This window comes from Macrobrachium nipponense, chromosome 1 (assembly GCF_015104395.2).
Source record: "Macrobrachium nipponense isolate FS-2020 chromosome 1, ASM1510439v2, whole genome shotgun sequence".
Classification (NCBI taxonomy): domain Eukaryota; kingdom Metazoa; phylum Arthropoda; class Malacostraca; order Decapoda; family Palaemonidae; genus Macrobrachium; species Macrobrachium nipponense.
In genome coordinates this window covers 108,913,306-108,935,331 of record NC_087200.1, presented here as the reverse complement: position 1 = coordinate 108,935,331, position 22,026 = coordinate 108,913,306, and the positions used below count along the sequence as shown (strand labels likewise).

The 22,026-nt window shown below is 36.2% G+C and overlaps 1 protein-coding gene across 1 annotated transcript; it reads left to right on the top strand.

Moving 5' to 3' along the window:
• Nucleotides 1-869: 869 nt before the first annotated feature.
• LOC135219544 (macrophage mannose receptor 1-like) lies at nt 870-12,961 on the top strand. The gene is made up of 7 exons (XM_064256397.1): nt 870-952; nt 6,451-6,524; nt 8,698-8,940; nt 9,920-10,168; nt 11,755-11,961; nt 12,330-12,419; nt 12,500-12,961. Exons 2-7 carry the CDS (start codon nt 6,488-6,490, stop codon nt 12,670-12,672), a joined length of 999 nt encoding a protein of 332 aa, XP_064112467.1. The 5' UTR covers nt 870-952; nt 6,451-6,487; the 3' UTR covers nt 12,673-12,961.
• The last annotated feature ends 9,065 nt before the right edge of the window (nt 12,962-22,026 follow it).

Genomic DNA, 22,026 nt, shown 5'->3' with positions numbered 1-22,026 from the left:
ATATATATATATATACACATACATATATATATATTATTTATTGATATATATGTATATATATTGGTATTCTTGCTAATGATAATAGTAATATTCCTGAATATGGTACGAAAATAGTTTTTCCTTTAGGTTCAGACAGAAGTAACAACTAGTTAACATAATTTAAAAATCAGAACCTTGTGACAATTACCTTGCAATAGCAATATCCAAGTCATTAATGCAGACATACAATAGTTGCAGGGAGATGAAAGTTCGAAGAAATAAATTATATAAGTAAACTGGCTACAAATTCGCATGCTGAAGGTTAATGGACATTTGTTACAGCCGAGTTCACCAACGAGATATCCAGATAACCTAGACGAAGAAATTGACAACCTTCCTTCCTTAAAGCAGGATGTTAATTACAGACATTCTGCAGTGCAGAGGAAGTGGAAAGGTTATCAGAAAGTGACTTAGACGATTGCTTTACTTTGATGAGCAGGCTACAGGGCGAAATGAGCCGTGTTAAGAACTGCAAGCTTTACAAGTTTATTCACAACGTCTGAGGAGAATGTGCATTAAAAGCTGCAGCTGGGCAGAAGACTGTGATATGATACTGGAGGGGATTTACCATCATTCTCACTCGAGTTAAGAAAACTTATTGTGAAAGGAGGATACTCGAGCCTGATTTAATAATGACTAATAAACACTATGCCTTTACCATTTCACTTGATACTCCTGTCTTTATCATACTTCCTTATAACTGACAATATTGGAAAATATGTGAAACGGCGCCCCTCCCCCCCCCACAAAAGAAAAAAATTCCGATTAAAAACAGGATACTTTTTGTAAAGTTCTGAAAGCTGCATTATTGCGTCTTTCTAGCTTGATAAGAGAGATAGGTGCGTGAGATAAAACAGGCACTGCTTCGCCCTAACACACTATTTGCAGCAAAGACGCCGCGCCCCCAACTCAGGTCGGTTCAATGATATCTTTCTTCTTCTTCTCCCTCGCATTTTTCGGTGGCGAGACCGTTTTTACTCGATAATCTTGGGAAATCTCTAAGAGTCGAGCATATTCCTTTCATATTTCGCTTCCTGTAAGAAAACAATAAGTATGCTTGCCACGGATTTATGATCTAATATTAAGCACACGCACGTGTGTGTGTGTGTGTGTGTGTATATATATATATATATATATATATATATATATATATATATTATATATATATATATATATACACACACATATATATATATATTATATATATATATATATATATATATATATATATATAGTGTATGTATGTATGTTGTATGTATGTTTATGTAGTATGTATGTATGTATGTATGTATGTATGTATGTATGCTTATATAGTATAAATGTTATACTATACATATATTTATATATACACGCATATATATATGTGTTGTTTGTTTGTATGGTGTTTTTACGTTGCATGGAACCAGTGGCTATTCAGCAACGGGACCAACGGCTTTACGTGACTTCCGAACCACGTCGAGAGTGAACTTCTATCACCAGAAGTACACATCTCTCACTCCTATATATGTGTTGTGTATGTGAACGTATTAGTAATAATCTTAATGACCACTCAATGCCTCTATTTCCTTCCACTGTCTGGATATGCCCATCACTACGAGCCTTGAAACCAAGGCCTATACAAAGGCCTTGCTTGAAACCAAAAGAAGGGACAAAATAACGTACCCTAATCCCGTGGTAGGAATCGAACTCACGCTCGATAGGTAGGGGTCCAACGGTCCAGATCAAGGTATACAGAATAAGGTCTTGGTCCAGAAATACCAGGTCAGCCATGGGCAGACGGAGAACAAATTAAGCCTAGTCTGCGCTACGACGTCACGCATCCTAATCGCTGACCCAGACGTCAGTCTATGGATCAGCTGAGACCTACTCATATTTTTTTTTTCTTTCCAGTTTATATTAAAATTTAAACTCGTCTTTTTTATGCAGTCAGACAATGGTTGGAAGGCATAGTATATTGAAAATATAATAGGTATTTGGACTTACATTGTTATTTTAAAAATTATAATAAAATAAATAAACAAATAAATAAATAAATAAAGGGGGCGGGTGACTAGTATAGTGAAGAAAGCTACTATTTAAACTATAGTCTATTATGATGAAATCTTCAATTTTTCCCTAATTGCTTCTTTACGTGTCTGACCACCACTTTTTTTCCCGATCATATTACTAAATATTTCATCCTAAAATATGAAAAAATTGTTTACAAAAAAATCTTATTCATTATCTGGAATTTCAACTCTAATCTTTTAATATCAGAAAAAAGGGATAGTAACTAACAATATCCTTCTGAAAGGCTTTTTCTCCAAGTATAGAATGAAGAATTTCTCTCATAATAACTAAATTAGAGAAATGTTCACTAGAAGGTGCATACAGTGCACCCCTATCCATACATTGGCTTCATGAATCAGCGTTATTTTTTACTTCATTACTTTTAGATCCTAAATTGAGGTATTTCATGGAAAAAGACTTTTCACAATAAATCATAATTCCAATGTACTTATAAGAGCCTCTTCTTCAGTAACTACTGCAGTTTCGCTCATATCTGCCATTATATTTAAAAGCTCTTCATCATCAAAAACTCCTGTTTCCAAGTCGCATTCTTCATTCTTAAACATCTGCGAGCGATGCTACATACACTCGCTTCCAATGCCAACTCCCTTGCACGAGCTTTTCTTTGTGTTCTCGCCGTTTATTCATAACCTATTTTGTCATTTATTTCCACATTACAGTTTTCACTCTTTGCAATTTCCTTTCCTAACTGCAACGTTTTCTGCCTAAATTTGAAATTGACGGCATTTGGATGTTCGTATGCCTCATACATCTAAATAAGGGCTCAAGACAATTTGGATGTCATCTTTGCATAAGTATATAATCTCCATAATGTGAGGCTTTCAACATACCATGCAACGCTATTCACGGTTTTGATGATAAAACTATAGCTTTTTGAAGCCTCTAAAGACTTTTTGTTTTAGCACCTTTTACTTTCATACTAATTATGATCTCGATTACACGATGTAACACTCGTTTGTTTTTCTATATACCAAAAGCATTACTCTTCTCAAAGTCACCAAATATACAGGAGGAAGAATTCATAATTTCGAACCAATCAGTCATCAACAGAGCAAGATATAAAATTGGTTTCCCGTCTTCACATTCTCTCCAAGTATCTTAGTGAACTGACACAGGATCTCGATTATAACTGTACAGCTAATTTCATCCGCAGTCTTTGTTGGCCGCTCACATTCAAGTGCTTTATTTATTTATTTTGTATGCTAGCCCATATTCTGATTTCGTTTTAGTTAACATTTCCCTGGACCGTGCTTTAATCTTATAATCACTAGGCAAATATGACGGGCTTAGTCAACTTCCAATCATACATACACAACTTAAAAAGTAATACGCAAAAGCGCTTTGCTCCTGTTCTAGCAAAATATGTCTGAACACGACAGAGCCCTGTGGCCGTGGGCTTCACCTTAATAACCTCAAGCCATCGTGCGCAAGTCCTAATCCTACCTTATGAATGAGTGAATTAGTCCTTACCCATTTGTTTCTTCATTTGGGTTCGGGGCTCGTGGCGATTTGCATATCGACACAAGTACAAATATACCGGGTAAAAAAAAAGGTGACTAGAAGTCATATATATACTATATAGTATATAGAATTAATCAAGGTATATAGAATAAGGGAGAGAGGTACAGTCACTTTGGTCGCGGGGGTAGTTGTGGGGTATTTCCGTGATAGGCCTGGAGGACCAGCTGAGAGCGATCAAGGCAACTAAGTACCTTGGGTGGAAGGTATTGGGGATTAGGCCTGTAAGTGTCATATGTCGTTTTCACTCTGTTATCTTCTATACGTTTGGTGTTCTTTTGAATTCATATAGATCACTGTTCACATACAAAATCGTGGATTGATAATGTTTGGCTTTCTAAAATATAATAGAAGCCTTAGATTAATATGCTTGATACAATTTAAAAAATCGATTAGTATTTGACCTGACAGTTATTTACAAAGGCTTATTTATAATACATTATTTAATAAACTAACATAAATATACATAGATAACAGAAAACAGTATCTGGCTTCATAATAGAAATGAAGAATACTTAACAAAAATGAAAAAAAAACATCAAAACTTTTAGAATTGTCACGGCATAATTTAGTTAATTTACGCATCTTATTATTTTTTTTTTTTTTTTTTGCCTACTCGATACAGTTTGGCCATTCAGAACTTTCATCCTAAAAAACATCCGAAATCTGACTATATATATATATATATATATATATATATATATATATATATATATATATATATATATATATATATATAATATCACTTTAAAAGGCAAGGATACACAATTTTTAATACGGCATGCCAAGTCGTATAATACTCCATTGCCTGGTTTGAGTGTATTCTCTCCATTGTATGTTTTATCCCATACGCATGACTAGAGTTTTTTCTGTGATATGGTACCCTTGAATTGAACACATCAAACCAGGAGTGAGCAAGCTCTATAAAGTCCCTTGTACTTTCCCTGAACATACGCTTCAAAAGTCCCTGACTTCCATGAAATCTAAAGCTTTAGATGTTTTTCCGAAAGAAGCTGCACTGCTTTCCTCACACTCATACGTTGCCTACCTGTTACATTTATGCTGCAGGTCTCTTTTATATGCACTTTCTTCAAAATGTTTACTGCATGCGCGATGAGTAGTAGGGTTAAAGTTGTACTTTCTCTTACAACGATGAACCCATTTCCGTCTTGTTTCCTCATCACGAGGGAATCGGAAAAAGGATACCTCCTTTTTTCTATTTGAATACCAACCAAACACGGCGCAGCTGTTTGGCATTATTTAAATAATAATTTAGATTATATAAAAAATGAAAACTATGGTTTTATTAGAAGAATTTAAAACTAAATCACTGCAGAGATGACTGAAGTGACTTGTGATCTACATTTGAATGAAACGGTAGCTGGGTGACTTCTCACCCTGACCTGTCCTCCAGGAGGTGCGGCTCTTATGGGGAAATAAGCCGCAACCCACCATAAATGACTCTACCTGACCCATTCTATATACCTTGGAAATAATGCTATATTAAGGAGATGTTCTCCGTAATGTCAGTAGTAAAAATCATATATTTTGATGCTTTTATCAGCTCCTTTTTATTAGATGGAATTCTGTTCTAACAAAAAATTTTTCAGTTCAATATATATTATAATATATATATATATATATGCATATATATATTATATATATATATAGATATGATATATCTATATATAACTATTATAGAGAGAGAGAGAGAGAGAATTAGGGATATTGGCAACTCATACCAGCAGATGGGCTACTGGGATTATTTCATAACGTAGGAAGCAACCCAACAATTTAATCATGATCATGATAGCAATTTGTTTGAGTTGACGCCAAAGCACTAAGGGAAATCTCAAACAAGGACTCTCTTCCGTGGCAACAAAAGTAGCGTAGGGGACTGCCCCTTCCTCTCAAGTTCTCGTCTAAACTTGCACCCTTCTACCTTTATTCTCCCCTTGTTTCTGTACTCCAGTTTCCATAACCTTCCTCTTAAGGTTAACTGCCCTAGAACAGAAAAGAATAAAGAATTTTGGCCTAAGGTCAAGCTCTGGGACCTATGAGACTACTCAGCGCTGAAACGAAAATTGAGAGTAGAAAGGTTTGAGTGGTGTAATAGGAGGAAAACCTCGCAGTTGCACTATGAAACAACTGTTAGAAGGTGGAAAGTACGATGGAAAAAAAAGAGAGAATATGAACGGAGGTATAGTAATAGAAATGAAATGTTGCAGTTAGAGGTCGAGGGGACGTAGCAAAGAACCTTTTGCCTACAGTGCACCGTTCGCGAGGTGCACTGTCGGTACTTACCCCTATACGGGGGTTGGAGGTTTATCTGTCCCTTTTCATACTGGTCCTTTTCATTTTTATTATAGATTTAAGGTAGGCGAGGGTGGACAACTGCCGTTCCTTCTGACTTTTATATGAAAACACAAGTCACTTGACCTGTATACAGTATTCGTTACTTTCCTGTTGTTTCACTAAGAGGAAAGGTTAGGTTCCAAATTTTCTGACAGCTACTCTCCATGAACATATAAATCCCAGTAATGAATCTAATGAATCTACTGCCATATCATTCATTTTACTATTTCAATGACATCTGCCAACTGCCCCCCAACACCCCGTCGCTTGCTGTGGATTCCTTGTTAGAAGGAAAGCGACGGTGCAACGGATTTTGTATTATTGTTCATTTGTTTAAGCTGCGGGAGATATAATTTTGATTTTTTTATCGTTTGTAAAGATATTTTTCGTTAAAAGCCGAGATCTATTTCTTGGCACTTGTGAGTAAACAATTAGTTTCTAACATATTCCATTTGTTTTTCATTACAGGCTTCATTACACATCGGTTGGGGATTTTCACTTCACGATGCGGCATACAAGGTGTTTCATCCTACTTTTATGTGGTAAGAGAAAGAGTTCTACTAACATACAGACTTTGGCAACCTTTTATTCCTCACTTTCTAGTAAATTATCAACGGTAAAATTGTTTATTACAGGAATGTGCAAAAATTCATAAAAGAATTGACACATTATGCCAGCAATAAAGCCAAAAGGACTCTAGCTTCTACAGAGAATCGACTTTGGATGGCGTCTGGAAAGACTTACCATAGACTCCGTCGTTTAACTAAAATTCATTCTGTGAAGAGGATTTTCGGTAAAAAAAAAAAAAAAAAAAAAAAAAAAAAAAATCTGAAAATAGAATTATTTTGAAAAGGCTTAGCACGACTCACAAGTTGCTAAATATCTTAAATGTGCTAATACCACTGGAAAATGATTGTCTGAAATCCAAGCGCTTTCGTCTTTACTAAGACATTGTCTTAGTAAAGACGAAAGCGCTTGGATTTCTGTCTATCATTTTCCTGTTATATTCAATTATTTAATGAAGTCACGTGCATCCACTGTAATTTTTAAAGCTTATCTTAAGTGTATATAACGTTGGCTTCATATTTTGAAAATACTGCATCAGATTAGTATTGTGAGACGCAAACTAAATGCGAGGGAATGAAAGGAAAGGAAAATTCGGTACCTTGCGAGCATCATATCACCTAAAAATTGTTCCGTGAAAGTCCTCAGATGAAAATGAATTTTCACGACCGCGAAATCATGAGCACGCACCTACTCTACAATCAACGCCACATACTTAAGAGTATCATTGTACGGGGACGTAATCAAACAAAAAAGTTTAGCCTCCAAAGATACACCAATTATAACAAAATATTCATGAGTACACGCGAAGTGCTATCTCTGCATACACAATCTGGGAAGGTGCAAGATGTCAGTCGATCCCTACTCGCGCGCTACCGACCTCACCAACTACATCATGATCTGGTTCAGAACTCTGCTTAGGGTAGCAGCTCCATTTCACATCCGGAGGGCCAAATAGCATCAGGAGTTGCACCATGTGCGTACAGAACTTTTTTTTTCTTTTTCAAAGCTAGAAAGACTCGGCAGAATCAACATCAATGCAGCTCATTTTGAAGTTTTAATATTGATTCAAACATTCTGAGAAGGTTTAACACCATTCCAGTATTCTGAAAACAACCGACGTTAATGAATATTATGCAGAAGTATTCTGAAAAGGTTGACCATGACCTCTAGTTTTAAGACCCAGTATACTCTCACTTCCAAATTTGAAAAAAAGTAGACTCAGGCCAACATACAGACAAAATTAAGATTGAACATGGGTTCAAGACTCCGTGAAGAATTCAATTGAGGTTGAACTTCTGGAAAGCTTCAGCATTGCTGCAACTCTTCAAACAGCCAGGCTGGACTCGTGATCTGCGAATCTGCTGGTGTGATACATTCAACTCGTCCGACTTCGTTCCCTAAAGCAAAGCTTAGGACAGGTAAAACACCTGGGTGGTATTTTTTCACTATTTATTTCTGAGAAAAAAACAGAATATTTAAATGATACTGTTTGGTTTTCAGTGCAAATCTAAAAGCTTCGAATGTAGCCTGGAACTGTTTCACTTTGCCGTGTTTTTAATTTGAAGTAGAGCGCTTTAAGAAAATCCTCCGCCCGTCTCATTCACACTTTCAATTGACGGCACCTCCATACAGCGATATATTATTATTTGTAAAACAGGAGCGTATTCACCTAATCTACCAATGGAAATTCGTAAATTATATATAATCACTACATTAAAAGCATTGCAACATGGGTGATTAATATTCGATATAAAAATGGTACGAGAGATCACCTATGGATTCTTTTGATTGATTGTTTTGGTTTCCCGTCTTTTCTGTTTTACTCACTTCATTTTACATCAGAGTACTGTGTCATTTTCTTCTCAAGGTTAAACTGCTCATTGTATCTCTTGCTGATTGAATAATCATTAACCCACGAAATTCGTGAATGAACAGTAACTGTATCTAATAGATCAAAACAAAAACTATAAGATGCCAAAAAAATAAGATCCACTCCAATAATGGACATCTTTTAAGAATTTTTAAAAATAAAGTTTACAAGTATCTTTCGTTATAAGATCTGTCATTTCAGTCTCGTGGTAATTTTGTAATGTGTGATTTTGGGTGTAAAATCCATACAAAAATTAATGGCAATAATCTCTTTGTCAGCTGTGCAGTTGTTGCTGCCCTGTTCAGCTGGGACCTCTGACTGGGAGATGCAGATGGGTCTCCCTGAACTAACATGCCCAGCCTTCTTTCAGCAAGTTGGAGATCAATGCCTCTTCTTTAGTTTCATGGGGCCTTCAAATTTCAAGTCAGCGAAGCAATTCTGCGTCGGTCTACAAGCTTCCTTGGTTATCATCAACAGCGCTACTCAGTTCGAGAATATCCTCATTTACATCAGAACTCACGGTAGGCTTCTGGGAAAACGTATACCTCGATAGGGCTCAGTTATAATCATCAGTAATTTTCATGAAACAAACAACTTTCATGCCTAAATATTTTTTATGGAAAAAATGAAGGAAGTAATACCAAGAAAACCCTTGTTTAGAGTAATTCAGGAACTCTCCCTCATTATATACACGACCGTTCTTACCAGTGCCCAGGATCTGTGCAGTTTTCGGATTCCCTGTTCTAAGCAAGGACCGACGCGCTAAGTAGCTTAATGTGCCTGGAAAAGAGAGGAAAAGAGAGGGAAGATAAAATAAACGAGTATATACACGTATATATACATTATATATAATGAGAGAGAGAGAGAGAGAAATTTATATTAAAGCATCGTGTCTAGAATATAAGATCGTCAATAACTCTGGAATGAAATATTGCACGTTTTCAAAGGACAAGGGCCTGGTGGACGAGTAGCGAGGAAAGTAAACAAAGTAAACAAGAGAATAGTCAAAATTCCTTCTATCAGTTACTACATACAATTTTACGAATTCTAATTTAATTTTTAAGAGAAAAATAATCTACTTGACGACATTGTGAACCAAACATGCAAGGACCTACTCTAGTGAAAGTTTTGAGGGTCGTTGATCAACGAGTGCTAATATAATCGATTTCTAGATTTTTGTAGTATGTCAAATTCTTATGTCAACAATGACATATACAACGATATATTGCATATCGTTGAACAAAAATGAATAAGTAACCACACTTGAATACTAATTAATTTTTGGAATCTGTTATTAACGAGACGAAATATTTATATTTTTCATTTTCCAATTTCAATGAATTATGATGTTTTTCAGATCCTCAAAATGCTCGACAGAACTTAAAATATATGAATCCTCTGTAGGTCTGTGGGCCCAGGACCCATTCCCTGGACAATATTCTCGCCTTTTGCTTAACCTACAAGGTCTCTCGTGGCATACAAGCATTTTCTTTACTTCAGGATACGAATCCTCCTCCTTCTGGGTCGACGGTTCCAACGTTAAGAATGAAACTGTCTGGGTCGACTCGAACAAGGACCTGGTCGTCATGAATACCCCCTTCTGGTTAGCCTCCGAGACAGTCCACAAACCTAGCACCGAAGATGCCACAAACTGCATTGCACTCGAAGACCAGTACGGTTTCTTCATGAACAACGTCGATTGCGAGGGCCTACACAGCGCTCTCTGCGAATACCCCTTGCCAACTGGAGGTAAGGCGATTGCAATTTCCCTTCAGTTCCGGAGAGGTACTCTAGACGCTTGGTGGGTGGGTGCGTTAAAACTATGCATATTCATTTTTTGATGGTTATGAGGCAAATTTGATAAGAAATGGCCATGAACAAAGTGTGTGGTGGTGTCACATTCATAAAAGAATCTACAACTACCTAATAGCAAGCTTCATATATATATATATATATATATATATATATATATATATATATATATATATATATATATTGCATACACATTTGTATATATATACATGTATAAATATACATGTGTATATAAGTATACATATATATGTATACATGTATAGATATACATGCATACATATATATATTTCAACAGAAGACTTTGCTTATATAAATGTTTTTGCACAAGTTAAACCAAAGACTGGGTGTAAAACAAGACCGGTTTCGGCTTTATTTCTTGGACATAAAGCCGAATGTCAGGATTACACCCAATCTTTCATTTTTCCTGTCGTTTGTGTGACATAAAAAATCACCTGTCAGTATAATTTAAACACAAATAAGCACATACACACTCTATGTATATATACACGAGGTACGATTCAAAATGAAATGCGTGACAAAATATGTGAAATGTGTATAAAGCTTACAGCTTTCGTCCAACTTTTAGTGATCAAGTCCACAGCAGTTGGACAAAAGCCATGAGCTTTGTATATACTATATATTCTTAATAGGCCAAGTTTTGTGACATGCATTTCATTTTGGATCTTACCACATACTTTTGAGAAGTACGATATAGTACTTATATTTTTATTTATTTTTCAAAATATATATATCTATATCTATCTATCTATATATATATACATATATAAATGCATATATATATGCATGCATATATATATATATATATATATATATATATATATATATATATATATATATATATACATACAACACAAACATAAATAATATATGGTATATATATACCTATACACATATGAATACTATCACATCACCGTGATTCATATAAATTATTCGAGCTACAAATGTCCTTTAATATTTAATTCGCTCTACCTCGGAATTAATATATTTTCATATATGTAAACCGAAGGGGAATTTTCTAGTTGATAATAATTTCGTCCTCTCGCGGGTTCGAATCACCGCCCACCGGACAGAGAAGCAAAAAGGACTTCAGTGACGTTAGCCGAATCGATAACCTCACTGAAGTCCTGATTTCTTCTCTGTCCGGTGGGCGGTGGTTCGAACCCGCGAGAGGACGAAATTATTATCAACTAATAAAATTCTCCTTCGGTTTACATATATGAAAATATATTAATTCCGAGGTAGAGCGAATTAGATATTAAAGGACATTTGTAGCTCCAATAAAATATACACATATATGTGTGTGTAGAATCTAGTGGTAACATTAGCCAGATATGTAAGCATTAAGGACCTCCGTTCGTTAGTTAACTTGCAAAAGAGGAATGAAAGACCATTTCCCTGTGGATGTGATAGGCGACCTCAGGGCAGAGGAGCAGTTGCACAGGGAAAGGACGAGGATCTCGGTCCGTTTCACCTCGAAGGTTTTTTCTTCTTCTTCCAATCAGTCGAAGAGAGCGTAGATGAAGAAAATGCGTCTGTTGAATGTCCTCCTTTCTTCGTGGATGTCGGTGGCACTTGTCTGGCCTTCGTCATTTGGGAAAACGTTGCCTGGGAAGATGCCAACATCCCATGTATCGGCATGGAAGGCGAACTGGCTATTTTGAACAACATACAACAGCTCAGAGATATTTATGAGTATCTGCATAAACATGGTAGAGTAATCCTGTGCAATGTTCAGATTGTGTGTGTACTGACGTAGTCTCCTGAGGTAACTCAGATCATACGAATTCATTTATAACTTTCTAATGTTATTAACGAAGGAGTGCATGGGACTTATGATATAAAATAACATGCACGTTATTCTGAGAAAATGCTGCCAAATAGTTGTTCCCGTAATTGATATAATAAATTTGAGCGTCAATTACTACATGATGATAAACAGATATGACATGTCTCATATGACTAAGACTAACAGATGGAAAGAATTAACAGCGGAGTTTAAATATTGTTATTATGAAAATATTTGACGAAGCTGACACAATAGACTGCTTTAATGCGTTCACCTCTCTCCCCTCCACAGAGATCCATCAACATTCCTTCTGGATTGGAGGATCGGACAAGGAAGCAGAAGGGCTTTGGGTCTGGAACGACGACACTAACATTACCATGGGTAAGAATCGAGTTTACTTCTTTGCGTTTGTTTCGTATGAGAGAGAGAGAGAGAATGATAAATTTCTTTCATGCTTACAGATAGTCCTTGGTGGGGTTATTCCAGCGATGGAGACAAGTGGGTCCCAGAGCCAACCGGTGCCGAGGGAGAGAACTGCCTTGCTCTAACCTCAGAAGGGGAGCATTACCTTAGAGACAAAGTCTGTTCTGAATTATTCAGTCCTCTCTGCATGATCAGCACAAAGTACCTGTAACTCATGCAGAATATGAACTACGGGAACTGCACTCAGGTCGACTTTTACTTTGGCATTTTTCTGTAGCTACGAGGTCTTGGGGATACATTCGTCTGTGATCGTCCTATCGAGTCGTTTTTCGTGACTGAAACGAAGAAAGTCAAAGTTCTATATGATTTGACCAGGCAAAAGGTTAAGTTAGGAAAGGCGCTCTTTGGTTTAGTCGATTTATCTGTGTCTCGAAAACATCTAGTTTTCTATCATTGTAATGGTCGAGACTGAAATAAACTTTTGACGAGGATGAACCTGATTTTTGAAATATTAATTATCCTATTTTTTGTTGTTGTTTCAATAAGTTTTAACGCACCATCTATGACATTTCTTGCAATCAGTTATGTGAGTTTATCTAACATGAGAGTACAAAAATAATGACTAACAGAATACTTTTCTGTAATTTGTTCATTACATAATTGAGTAAAAGGAATGTTTGTAAGTGGACAATATTTGCGCAAATAAACAAATGAATAAACAGAGGCATTTTTGTTTATAAAAAATAGCTACCATTTAAAGAAACCTGAAAATTGTAGAAATCACCCGTCGTTCCCTGGAGATGTGAAGGAAATGTAATTAACAAAAAAATTTCTTCTACCCGTTGTTATTATCTCATCAACAGCGTTGAATTGACCGTTCACATAAAAAAAAATTATCTAAATGTTATATCGCAGTTAAAAGCACAGTTTAGTCTAATTTGGAGAGTGAGTAACACTTTGGACATCATTTTCGAATCAATGGGATGTAAATTGCACATTTATGGCAAAATGGATCGTTAAAATCAGCCTCCCTAAATTTTTCTACTCATTGCAAAGTTAATATATATATAATTATTTGTCTGTACACAATATACATACAGTTATCATCAGTTATATATATATATATGTGTGTGTGTGTGTGTGTATACACATATAATATACATACATACATATATAAAGCTATCATGCGTAATGTAATTTGCTGTGAAAGCGGTAGCGCCTTTCTGGATTTTTATTGGGTATTTAGAGGCGCAGTTGCAAGCTCCGCGTTTGTAAACGGCCGATATTCCACACTTTCAACTATTAAATGTTCTGCTGTATTGTTCAACGCTTAAATATCATGTTTATTTATTCTTTACTTTCTCTATTGCTCAATCAAATCTTTATGAATTTCCTGAAATATTATCTGGGAAAATTGTACAATATTTTACTAGTGCTACCTACATTATATTCTTCTGCAACTCACTTTCATATATAGAAGAGTTTAGCAAAGACTTTGCTTCCCTCATGGAGCACTGCGTATTAGCCAAAGGATAATGGAAAAAAACAAGGCGTGATTCCACCTCCAGCTTACTTGGGACGCGTGAACGATTTTCCCTTAAGTTAACGTGAAGGAGTCTTCGCAATTAATACTCACAATTAGTACTACTCATACTAACAAGGATCAAATCAAAATGATACAAGTTAAACACGTTCATATATGTCACTAAAATCAATGGACGGATAACATTTATATTTCATTAAATATTTTTTTTGAACTGTTCAACATGCACATTATTTATTTTCTACATTTTCATTTTGATAAATAAATTATAAATATCCTATACCAAAATTCATATACCTTTCATCCATGCGAAACACCCCTTTTCTGACCTTCCCTAAACCCTTCCCCCACCCCCAACAACTAAGTAGTTTGTAGGCTTACTCCCCGAGTAAGCGTAAATTCTGAGCTCAGAAGATTAGCCCCAGAGGGGCTCAGGCTTAGTGAGCGGAGAGGAGACGCAACCACCACGGAAAGGCCGCCAAAGGGAATCGACGAGAGATCAAGCGAGGAGCTATTTATTTTAGCCGAATGTGGCGGCCGTTTATTCATGGACCTTTTGGGTTTACATGACTTGTTCTGACTTTCTGCATTTCCATTGTAAATGTAATGCACAAAATAGTTCGTAATGATTGCAACAAAATGGTGATAAATATGCATGACGGAGGCGGTGATGATGATGATGGCGAGACTCACTGACGCAGACCTCTCTCTCTGAACAAGGATCGCGAAGGGATGCTGGTTCCTCCCCAATCATTTAGGCCAACGAGGCAATTGACTCAAAGACGAGCGAAAATTGCTACCTTCCCAACGAGTAATCAATTACTTTCCTTTAGGTTTCGTGGGTTAGCAGTTGTCAAACTAGAAGAGCATTTTTCTTCTGCCGCTCGTTATCAATTGTTGAACATTTTTATGGTTTCTTATAGAAAGTTGACCATTTGCTTTTCAGACAGACAGACAGGAACTGGAATGCTGACAAAGCTCTTCGTACATACAGAGAGAGAGAGAGAGAGAGAGAGAGAGAGAGAGAGAGAGAGAGAGAGAGAGAGAGAGAGAGAGAATCATGACTGTATAGACAGAGACTTTATAAAACATATAGGAGAGTAAGTTGAGCCCAGCCCATTAACTGTTTTTTCGTGACCAATGGAAATTTCTGCTGTAGTTTATAAAAGCTTTTGAAGCTGACCCGCAGAATGTGCGAGGACGGCAGATGGGCTGGAAGGAAACAGACAATTCCTGTGGTGTTGATGCTATGGAATTCACAGAGGTTCACTATGGTATTCATTTCCGAATTTGTTTAGTCATCAAATTTCTCCACAGCCATTCTTATCATCCCAAGGTTTGTTTAAAAGTTGTGTCGAGTACTAAAAACGATAACCTTAACATATTTACGATATGTTCGTATATCGAATGTTAAAGACTATAATCTAACCACAGTTAGGCACAATAATTGAATGTTAAAAGCGACAATCTTAACATAATTACCATATGTTACAATCTAGTTTCTTATTCAGGATCGGAAACAGATTAATGGCGAAATCGTAATCATTTGATTTTGTTTATGTTGAAGAATGAACTAGAGTTCTTTTAGGTAAGGATTGCATCTTCGTCTTTTCTGCAGCTATTCTGGTATTGCTGGGCACCGATTACGACAACTTGGATATGGATGGCACTGTCTTACCTTCTGTGTTCCCCTAATGGGCCACTCATTGTGGATACAGGAAATTTCCTCTTGTCCGCAATGCATGCATCATGCTCATAATCCCACGCACTAACGAACAAACAAGTAAAAAAATTCGCCCAAGTTTCTTCGGCGCAATCGAGTTTTCTGTACAGCCTATAATTAAGGCCAACGAAAACAGCTCTATCTTTCGGTGGTTTCGGTATAATGCTGTAAGAACCGCAGCCCATGAATCTCTCAGCCGGCCGTGGTGGCCTGTATTGTCGAAAAACCAGAGGCACGATTATGGCTAACCTAACCTTAAATGAAATAAAAACTACTGAGGCTAGAGGGCTACAATTAAGTATGATGATCAACATACCAATTTGCACCCCTCCTCTAGCCTCATTAGTTTTTAAGACCTAAGGGCGGACACAAAAAGTGCGGACGGACAGACAATGCCATCTCAACTGCTCTCTTTGACTTAACACTTACAAGTGTAGTCGAAAGGAGGAACCGTGTTGGTAATTGTTTTTTTTTTTTCCGCCGCCAATTCTAAAGTTAGCAAATATTTTCCATTTTGTGTTGTGCTACCATGTAGTATGTCATTTCATAACTCTTCTGTTGTGGATGAGCTGGTTATATGCCTTAAAGAGTTCTCGTTCATAGAACAGTCGTTAATGCCATCGCCTGATGATAGAAGTTTACTAGGCCATTACTTTTTTATTCCTTTTTTAGACAGAAGTCCAGGCACATTTCAGGATTTTTACCTGTCAAGTGTCTATGCTCCATTTGCATAAAAAGTAAATGTAGTTCCCTTGAGGTGTTGCAATACTAAATCTAAACATTCCACGTCCCTCAAGACTCCGGCAGTAAAGTCCATCCTTAATCTAAAATGAATATGAAAATCAACTCTAAAGGATGATAGTACATTTTGCATAGCCATAGAAAGTTTACTTCGCCCTCTCCCTTCTCATCTAAGGCAAGGCGGCTCCTTTTCATGGCTTCCTCGTACCGCTCACCGCACAATAGATTCTTTTTGGGAAAAAGAATCTATTCTATTGTCCTGGAAATCTCTTTCTATTGTCATGGTTCTATTTTTTCAGTACGGTTAGGTACGAAAGCGTTTGTGGGAGGTTGGGCAGGAGAAATGGGCTTTTATTGTCTACGGTGACATGCAAATTCGTTCGTCATTCTTCTTCGGCAGGCAGAAACACACTCAGGATGATGAAAAATTAGGGTAGGTGAGGTGGGGCTACTCTAATGGGCCTATTCATCCACATCCTCGAGGTTTCATAGACCTATGGGTTTATAATTGTTATGCAATGTGTTTCTTTGTGCGGGATAGGCCTGGGATTTAGTTCATTGTGGAGCTTCGGGTTGCTCCTAAAAGAACTTTGATAAAAGGGGCTGCTGCTGGATGCATGCGTTGGTCTACAAAGGCTTCAATAACATGTAGTCTCATAAATCGTATAGTTACTAGTAGTGTAACATTTTAAAGTAGGAGCAAGAAACGTGCATTACTGGAAAGATAAAAAGTATTTTTTCTTGTTCTTATATATAAAATAGTCCGTAACTAATTTTATTCAATGATACAAGGATGAAATTCTAGTAGCAAAGAGGTCCTTTTTCTAGAAACGTAAATCTTTGGTGAATAATAAAAAAAACTCCACCTTAAATCGGAGGCAGACCATCACCATCAACAGTTCTCTCGTTGGGTCTTGAAAAGGGGTGACCCCAGTACCCACGGGCGGTACTGTAACAGGGCTCGTCCTAAAGGATGTACTTGTCAGGGCTCTCAGTAGTGGGTTAATGTTGATAATGCGTTCTCATTATCTTTATTTTGCCGCGTAAAGCGAATTATATAAGACCCTCGCCATAGGTATACAAAGTGGGCATCGCGGTAGGCTACCATCAACACCGTTATTTAGCGAAGAATGGTAAATTATACAGTATGATCCTTTTTTTTTATTCTTCTCTTTTTCTGTTTCTTTCCCGTTCAGAACATCATATGACATTATGATGTCGTCTAAATGTTTTTTGTCATAATTTGAGAAACTGAACTGAACTTCGTTTCACCTTTTTTTCTTTTTTGCCTATTTCACAGATAACTGTGTAATCATGTAAAACATGATTATACCTGTAAAGCGTTTCAAAACAAAAGCAATAGTTTTTGTACTAGCACTAGAGCAGAAGAAAAAGTAAAGTGCATAATGTGCATTAAACTATTTCTTTCATCATTTCCCTATGAGGGTTTCTGCAGCATAAATATACCAAATAAAAAGGTTTTATTTAAATAATAAAAAGAAATGCTTGAAAAATGGAGAAAATCAAGTAATTTAATAACTCCTGAAATCTAACGTCACCAGCTTTGAATACAAAGGAATTTTTAGTACATAACAGATAGTAACTCACATGCAACGATTAAGAACATTATCGACGAGTATGTAATATATATGTACATGCTAGTAAACACACATACACACACACACATATATAATATATATATATATATATATATATATATATATATATATATATATATATATATATATATATATGTGTGTGTGTGTGTGTGTGTGTGTGTGTGTAGACGCGTTCTGTCCTTTTTCCAATTATTAAGCGCCGACATTTCGTATCAGCTTGGTACATTTTCCAGGCTGAAATTACGAGTACACATCAATTGAATGTAAGCAGTAAAAGATATATGTTTACTAACACCATAATTAAAAACCTATTCAGAAGTTTTTTTTACATACAATGAATAAAGAATAAAAACAGAAACACCGAATAAACGAAATTGCCAAGAGCCAATACAGAAAAAACAAGACTACCCACAGCAGTAACGTAAGGAGGACTGACACAAAAATTGTTATGAACTTATGGAGGGGAGTATAAACGGAGAATCTGGACAGGTAATTAGGAAATAAACAGTTGGGTGGAAGATGATTGGTGGTTAAGAGTAGGCTCTACTCTTAACCACCAATCATCTTCCACGCAACTGTTTATTTCCTAATTACCTGTCCAGATTCTCTGTTGCAATCTCTGTTGACACTCCTCTCCATAACAAGGGTAAGTGTCTTGTTTTTTCTGTTTTGGTTCTTGGCCCTTTCACTTGTTCTGTGTTTCTGTTTTTATTCTTTGTTTATTGTATTTAAAAAAACTTCCGAATAGGTTTTTAATTATGGTGTTAGTAAACATTTAATGTGTATATCTTTTACTGCTTACAGGCAACTGATGTGTAATCGCAATTTCAGCCTGGAAAATGTACCAAGCTGATACGAAACGTCGGCACTTAATAATTGGAAAAAGGACAGAACGAGTCTCCATACTCCAATATGCTTATTCTATGAGCAATTGCTACTGTCTTAATTTCTTTATATATATATATATGTAAAATAGTGTGTGTGTGTGTACACACAGTGACTAAATATTCTCTCTCTCTCTCTCTCTCTCTATATCTCATATATATATATATATATAATATATTATATATATATATATATATATATATAATATATATATATATATATATATGATATAGAGAGAGAGAGAGAGAAGAGAGAGAGAGAGAGAGAGAGAGAGAGAGAGAATATTTAGTCACTGTGTGTACACACACACACACTATTTTACATATATATATATATATATATATATATATATATATATATATATATATATATATATATAACTACACACCAGGTGTTTCGAAATTAGAGACCCCCTCCACAAAACAAATGGAAAGTTATGAAGTTGTCTGCTATAGCCTATCTCTGAGTACATTATCTTGTTTCTATTAAGCTATTTTCCATTTCACATTTCTTGTATTTTTAGACTGAGTGACGGAGTTAGATACAGCCATGGCTAATGACTCGGAGGACATCAGATGGATTGACCGAATCCAGGCTATAACCTTCAGAGAGGCCAGGGATGCTGGCGCATCCTTCATTTCACATTCCTGGATAGCTAAATACATTAAGTGATAAATCCTTTGTTAAAAGAAACTGGAACAAAAATCCATATGACTGTCATCGCAAAAAGAATGAGAATCTTGGAAGGCCTGAAATCCTTTCTCAAGAGTCAAAAGACATCATAGCTGAGGCAGTGGGTAGACCAAGAAAGTCTTTAAGTAAATTGGTGCTTGAACTAGAAACAAAAAGGGGAAAGAAGAGAAGTTATAGTGCTGTATATCGTGAGTTGAAAAACACTGGTATCAAGCCATTTCATGTTATCAGCAAGCCCAACATCACTCAGCAACACAGAGAAGATGGTGCATGGTTTTGTGGTTCATTTCTTAAAGATTGGGATGAAACTAACTTTCTCAATGTTGCCGCGTCAGATAAATTCTTCATTTAGTCTGGAAGCCAAATCATAAAAATGACATCATTTGGGTTGCAAAGTTGGATGATATCAGCGATGACATGTGCTATCGCCAAGTTGTGAAATTTCCTGAATGTTTGGGAAATTTTCTCTGTTTCACAACCAAATGGTTAATGTGGATCATCAAAGAAAAAGGACAGTCACAGAATGGCAAATACTTCAGAGAAACTGTGCTTACTGGTGGAGTTATTTCCTTTCCTCAAAGATCCTGAAAATGTGTTATCTATTGAAGAAGTCACATTTTTGCATGATATGGCACCATGTTTCAAGGCTCTTCAGACACAGGAGCTGCTTCGAAACAGTGGTATAGATTTCTTCTTGTCAAGTGAATTTCCAGGGAGCTCCCCTGACCTTAATGTGTGTGAAAACATTGGTAGTATCTTGAAGGATCGTGTTGAAGCACGAACAGTGAACTATGACAACCTGCAAAGAGAGGTGCCCGAAGTGCTCGGGGAAATGGAGTTTGAGTCTCAGCTTTTTTGCAATTTGCTGAAATCATACCCCTCAAGAATGCAAGCTGTGGTACAGGCAGATGGAGGCCACACAAAATATTAAATACTCAGAGAGAAACTTCAATAAATACCTGTTCTGAATTACTTTTGCTTTTGTCCATATGAATTCTAGTTTATGCTATAGAGGGGGAAGGGCTCTAATTTCGAAACACCCTGTATATATGTACATACATACATACATACACACACACACACACACACACATATATATATATATATATATATATATATATATATATATATATATATAAAAATAAATATGTATACTTACATACATGCACACACGTACAGCGACTAAACATTCTCACTCTCTCTCTCGCAAATACCACAGGAAAATGACAAGCAGAAGGTCAATACCAAGCACCTTCTCCTGTTTATTCAGGTATCGTCGGGGCACAAATGAAATCCAGCTGGAGAGAAGGTTATAAGGTAAACAAAAAGATCAAGAATACCAGATGGTTAATTGTCAAAAGGGTAAAAATCAGAGATAATCCAGGATAATCCGTTATCATGCAGTCACAAATTAAAACCATAGGTTTAACCATAAGAGATATGGAAACTTAGCCACACAAAATCCAAAAACAAGTATAAAATTGAATATACTTAATTTTGTTGCTTATATTTATCAGCAACTTTTTTTTATTATGAAGGCAACAAGTTTAAACAAACCAAATCTTATATTCAGAACATTTCCATTATTTGCCTTGAAACAAGATTCAATTATATTCTTTTTAACTGTGTCGCTACAAGGGACTAAGGATCTTGCTTTACTCTAGTTAATAAGATGATCTACATCTCTCATATGTATGAATAATGCATTTGATATTTGGCCACTTCTCGCACAATATTGGTGTTGTTTGATTCATTGTGAAAGTGATTTTCCAATTTGTCTGTAATACATTTTATCCCACGTTTTACAAGGAACTTCATATATGGAACCAGAAACATCTTTAGGAGAATTTTTTATTAGTAATCTCTCAACATTAAAATTACTGAAAACACTTAGGTTGAAAAGCTTTAAAATTCAAGGAATTTCTAAAAACCTTCCTAGAATTGTGCTAAACCCAAGTCCACTTCGAGACTTTATATCCATCCTTTCGAATGCCTAATTCCATTTCAAGACTATATTAGTTCTTTAGAAACATCTAAGTCCATTTCAAGACTGCTTACTCCAGTCAAATCAGACCATCCCTTAAGTCCTACAAGACTTCCTGAATCTGTTATTAATGAGCAACCTTGAATTGTTCATAATGAACCAATTGAGTTCTCAGGAATACCCTAAAACCTGGCACAAGTGGCTAGCCTCATCTGTGTGCAAGACACAAGCCATTCTTAAAACAAATTAAAACCCTAACACTCGAATACCAGGAACGAGCCAGCACTACCAAGTGCCATTCACCAGTTCTCCAGAATGAACCTATACTTAGTGCCAGTGCCACTATAAAAGAGAGACTCCCATTCTGTGGGACTGTC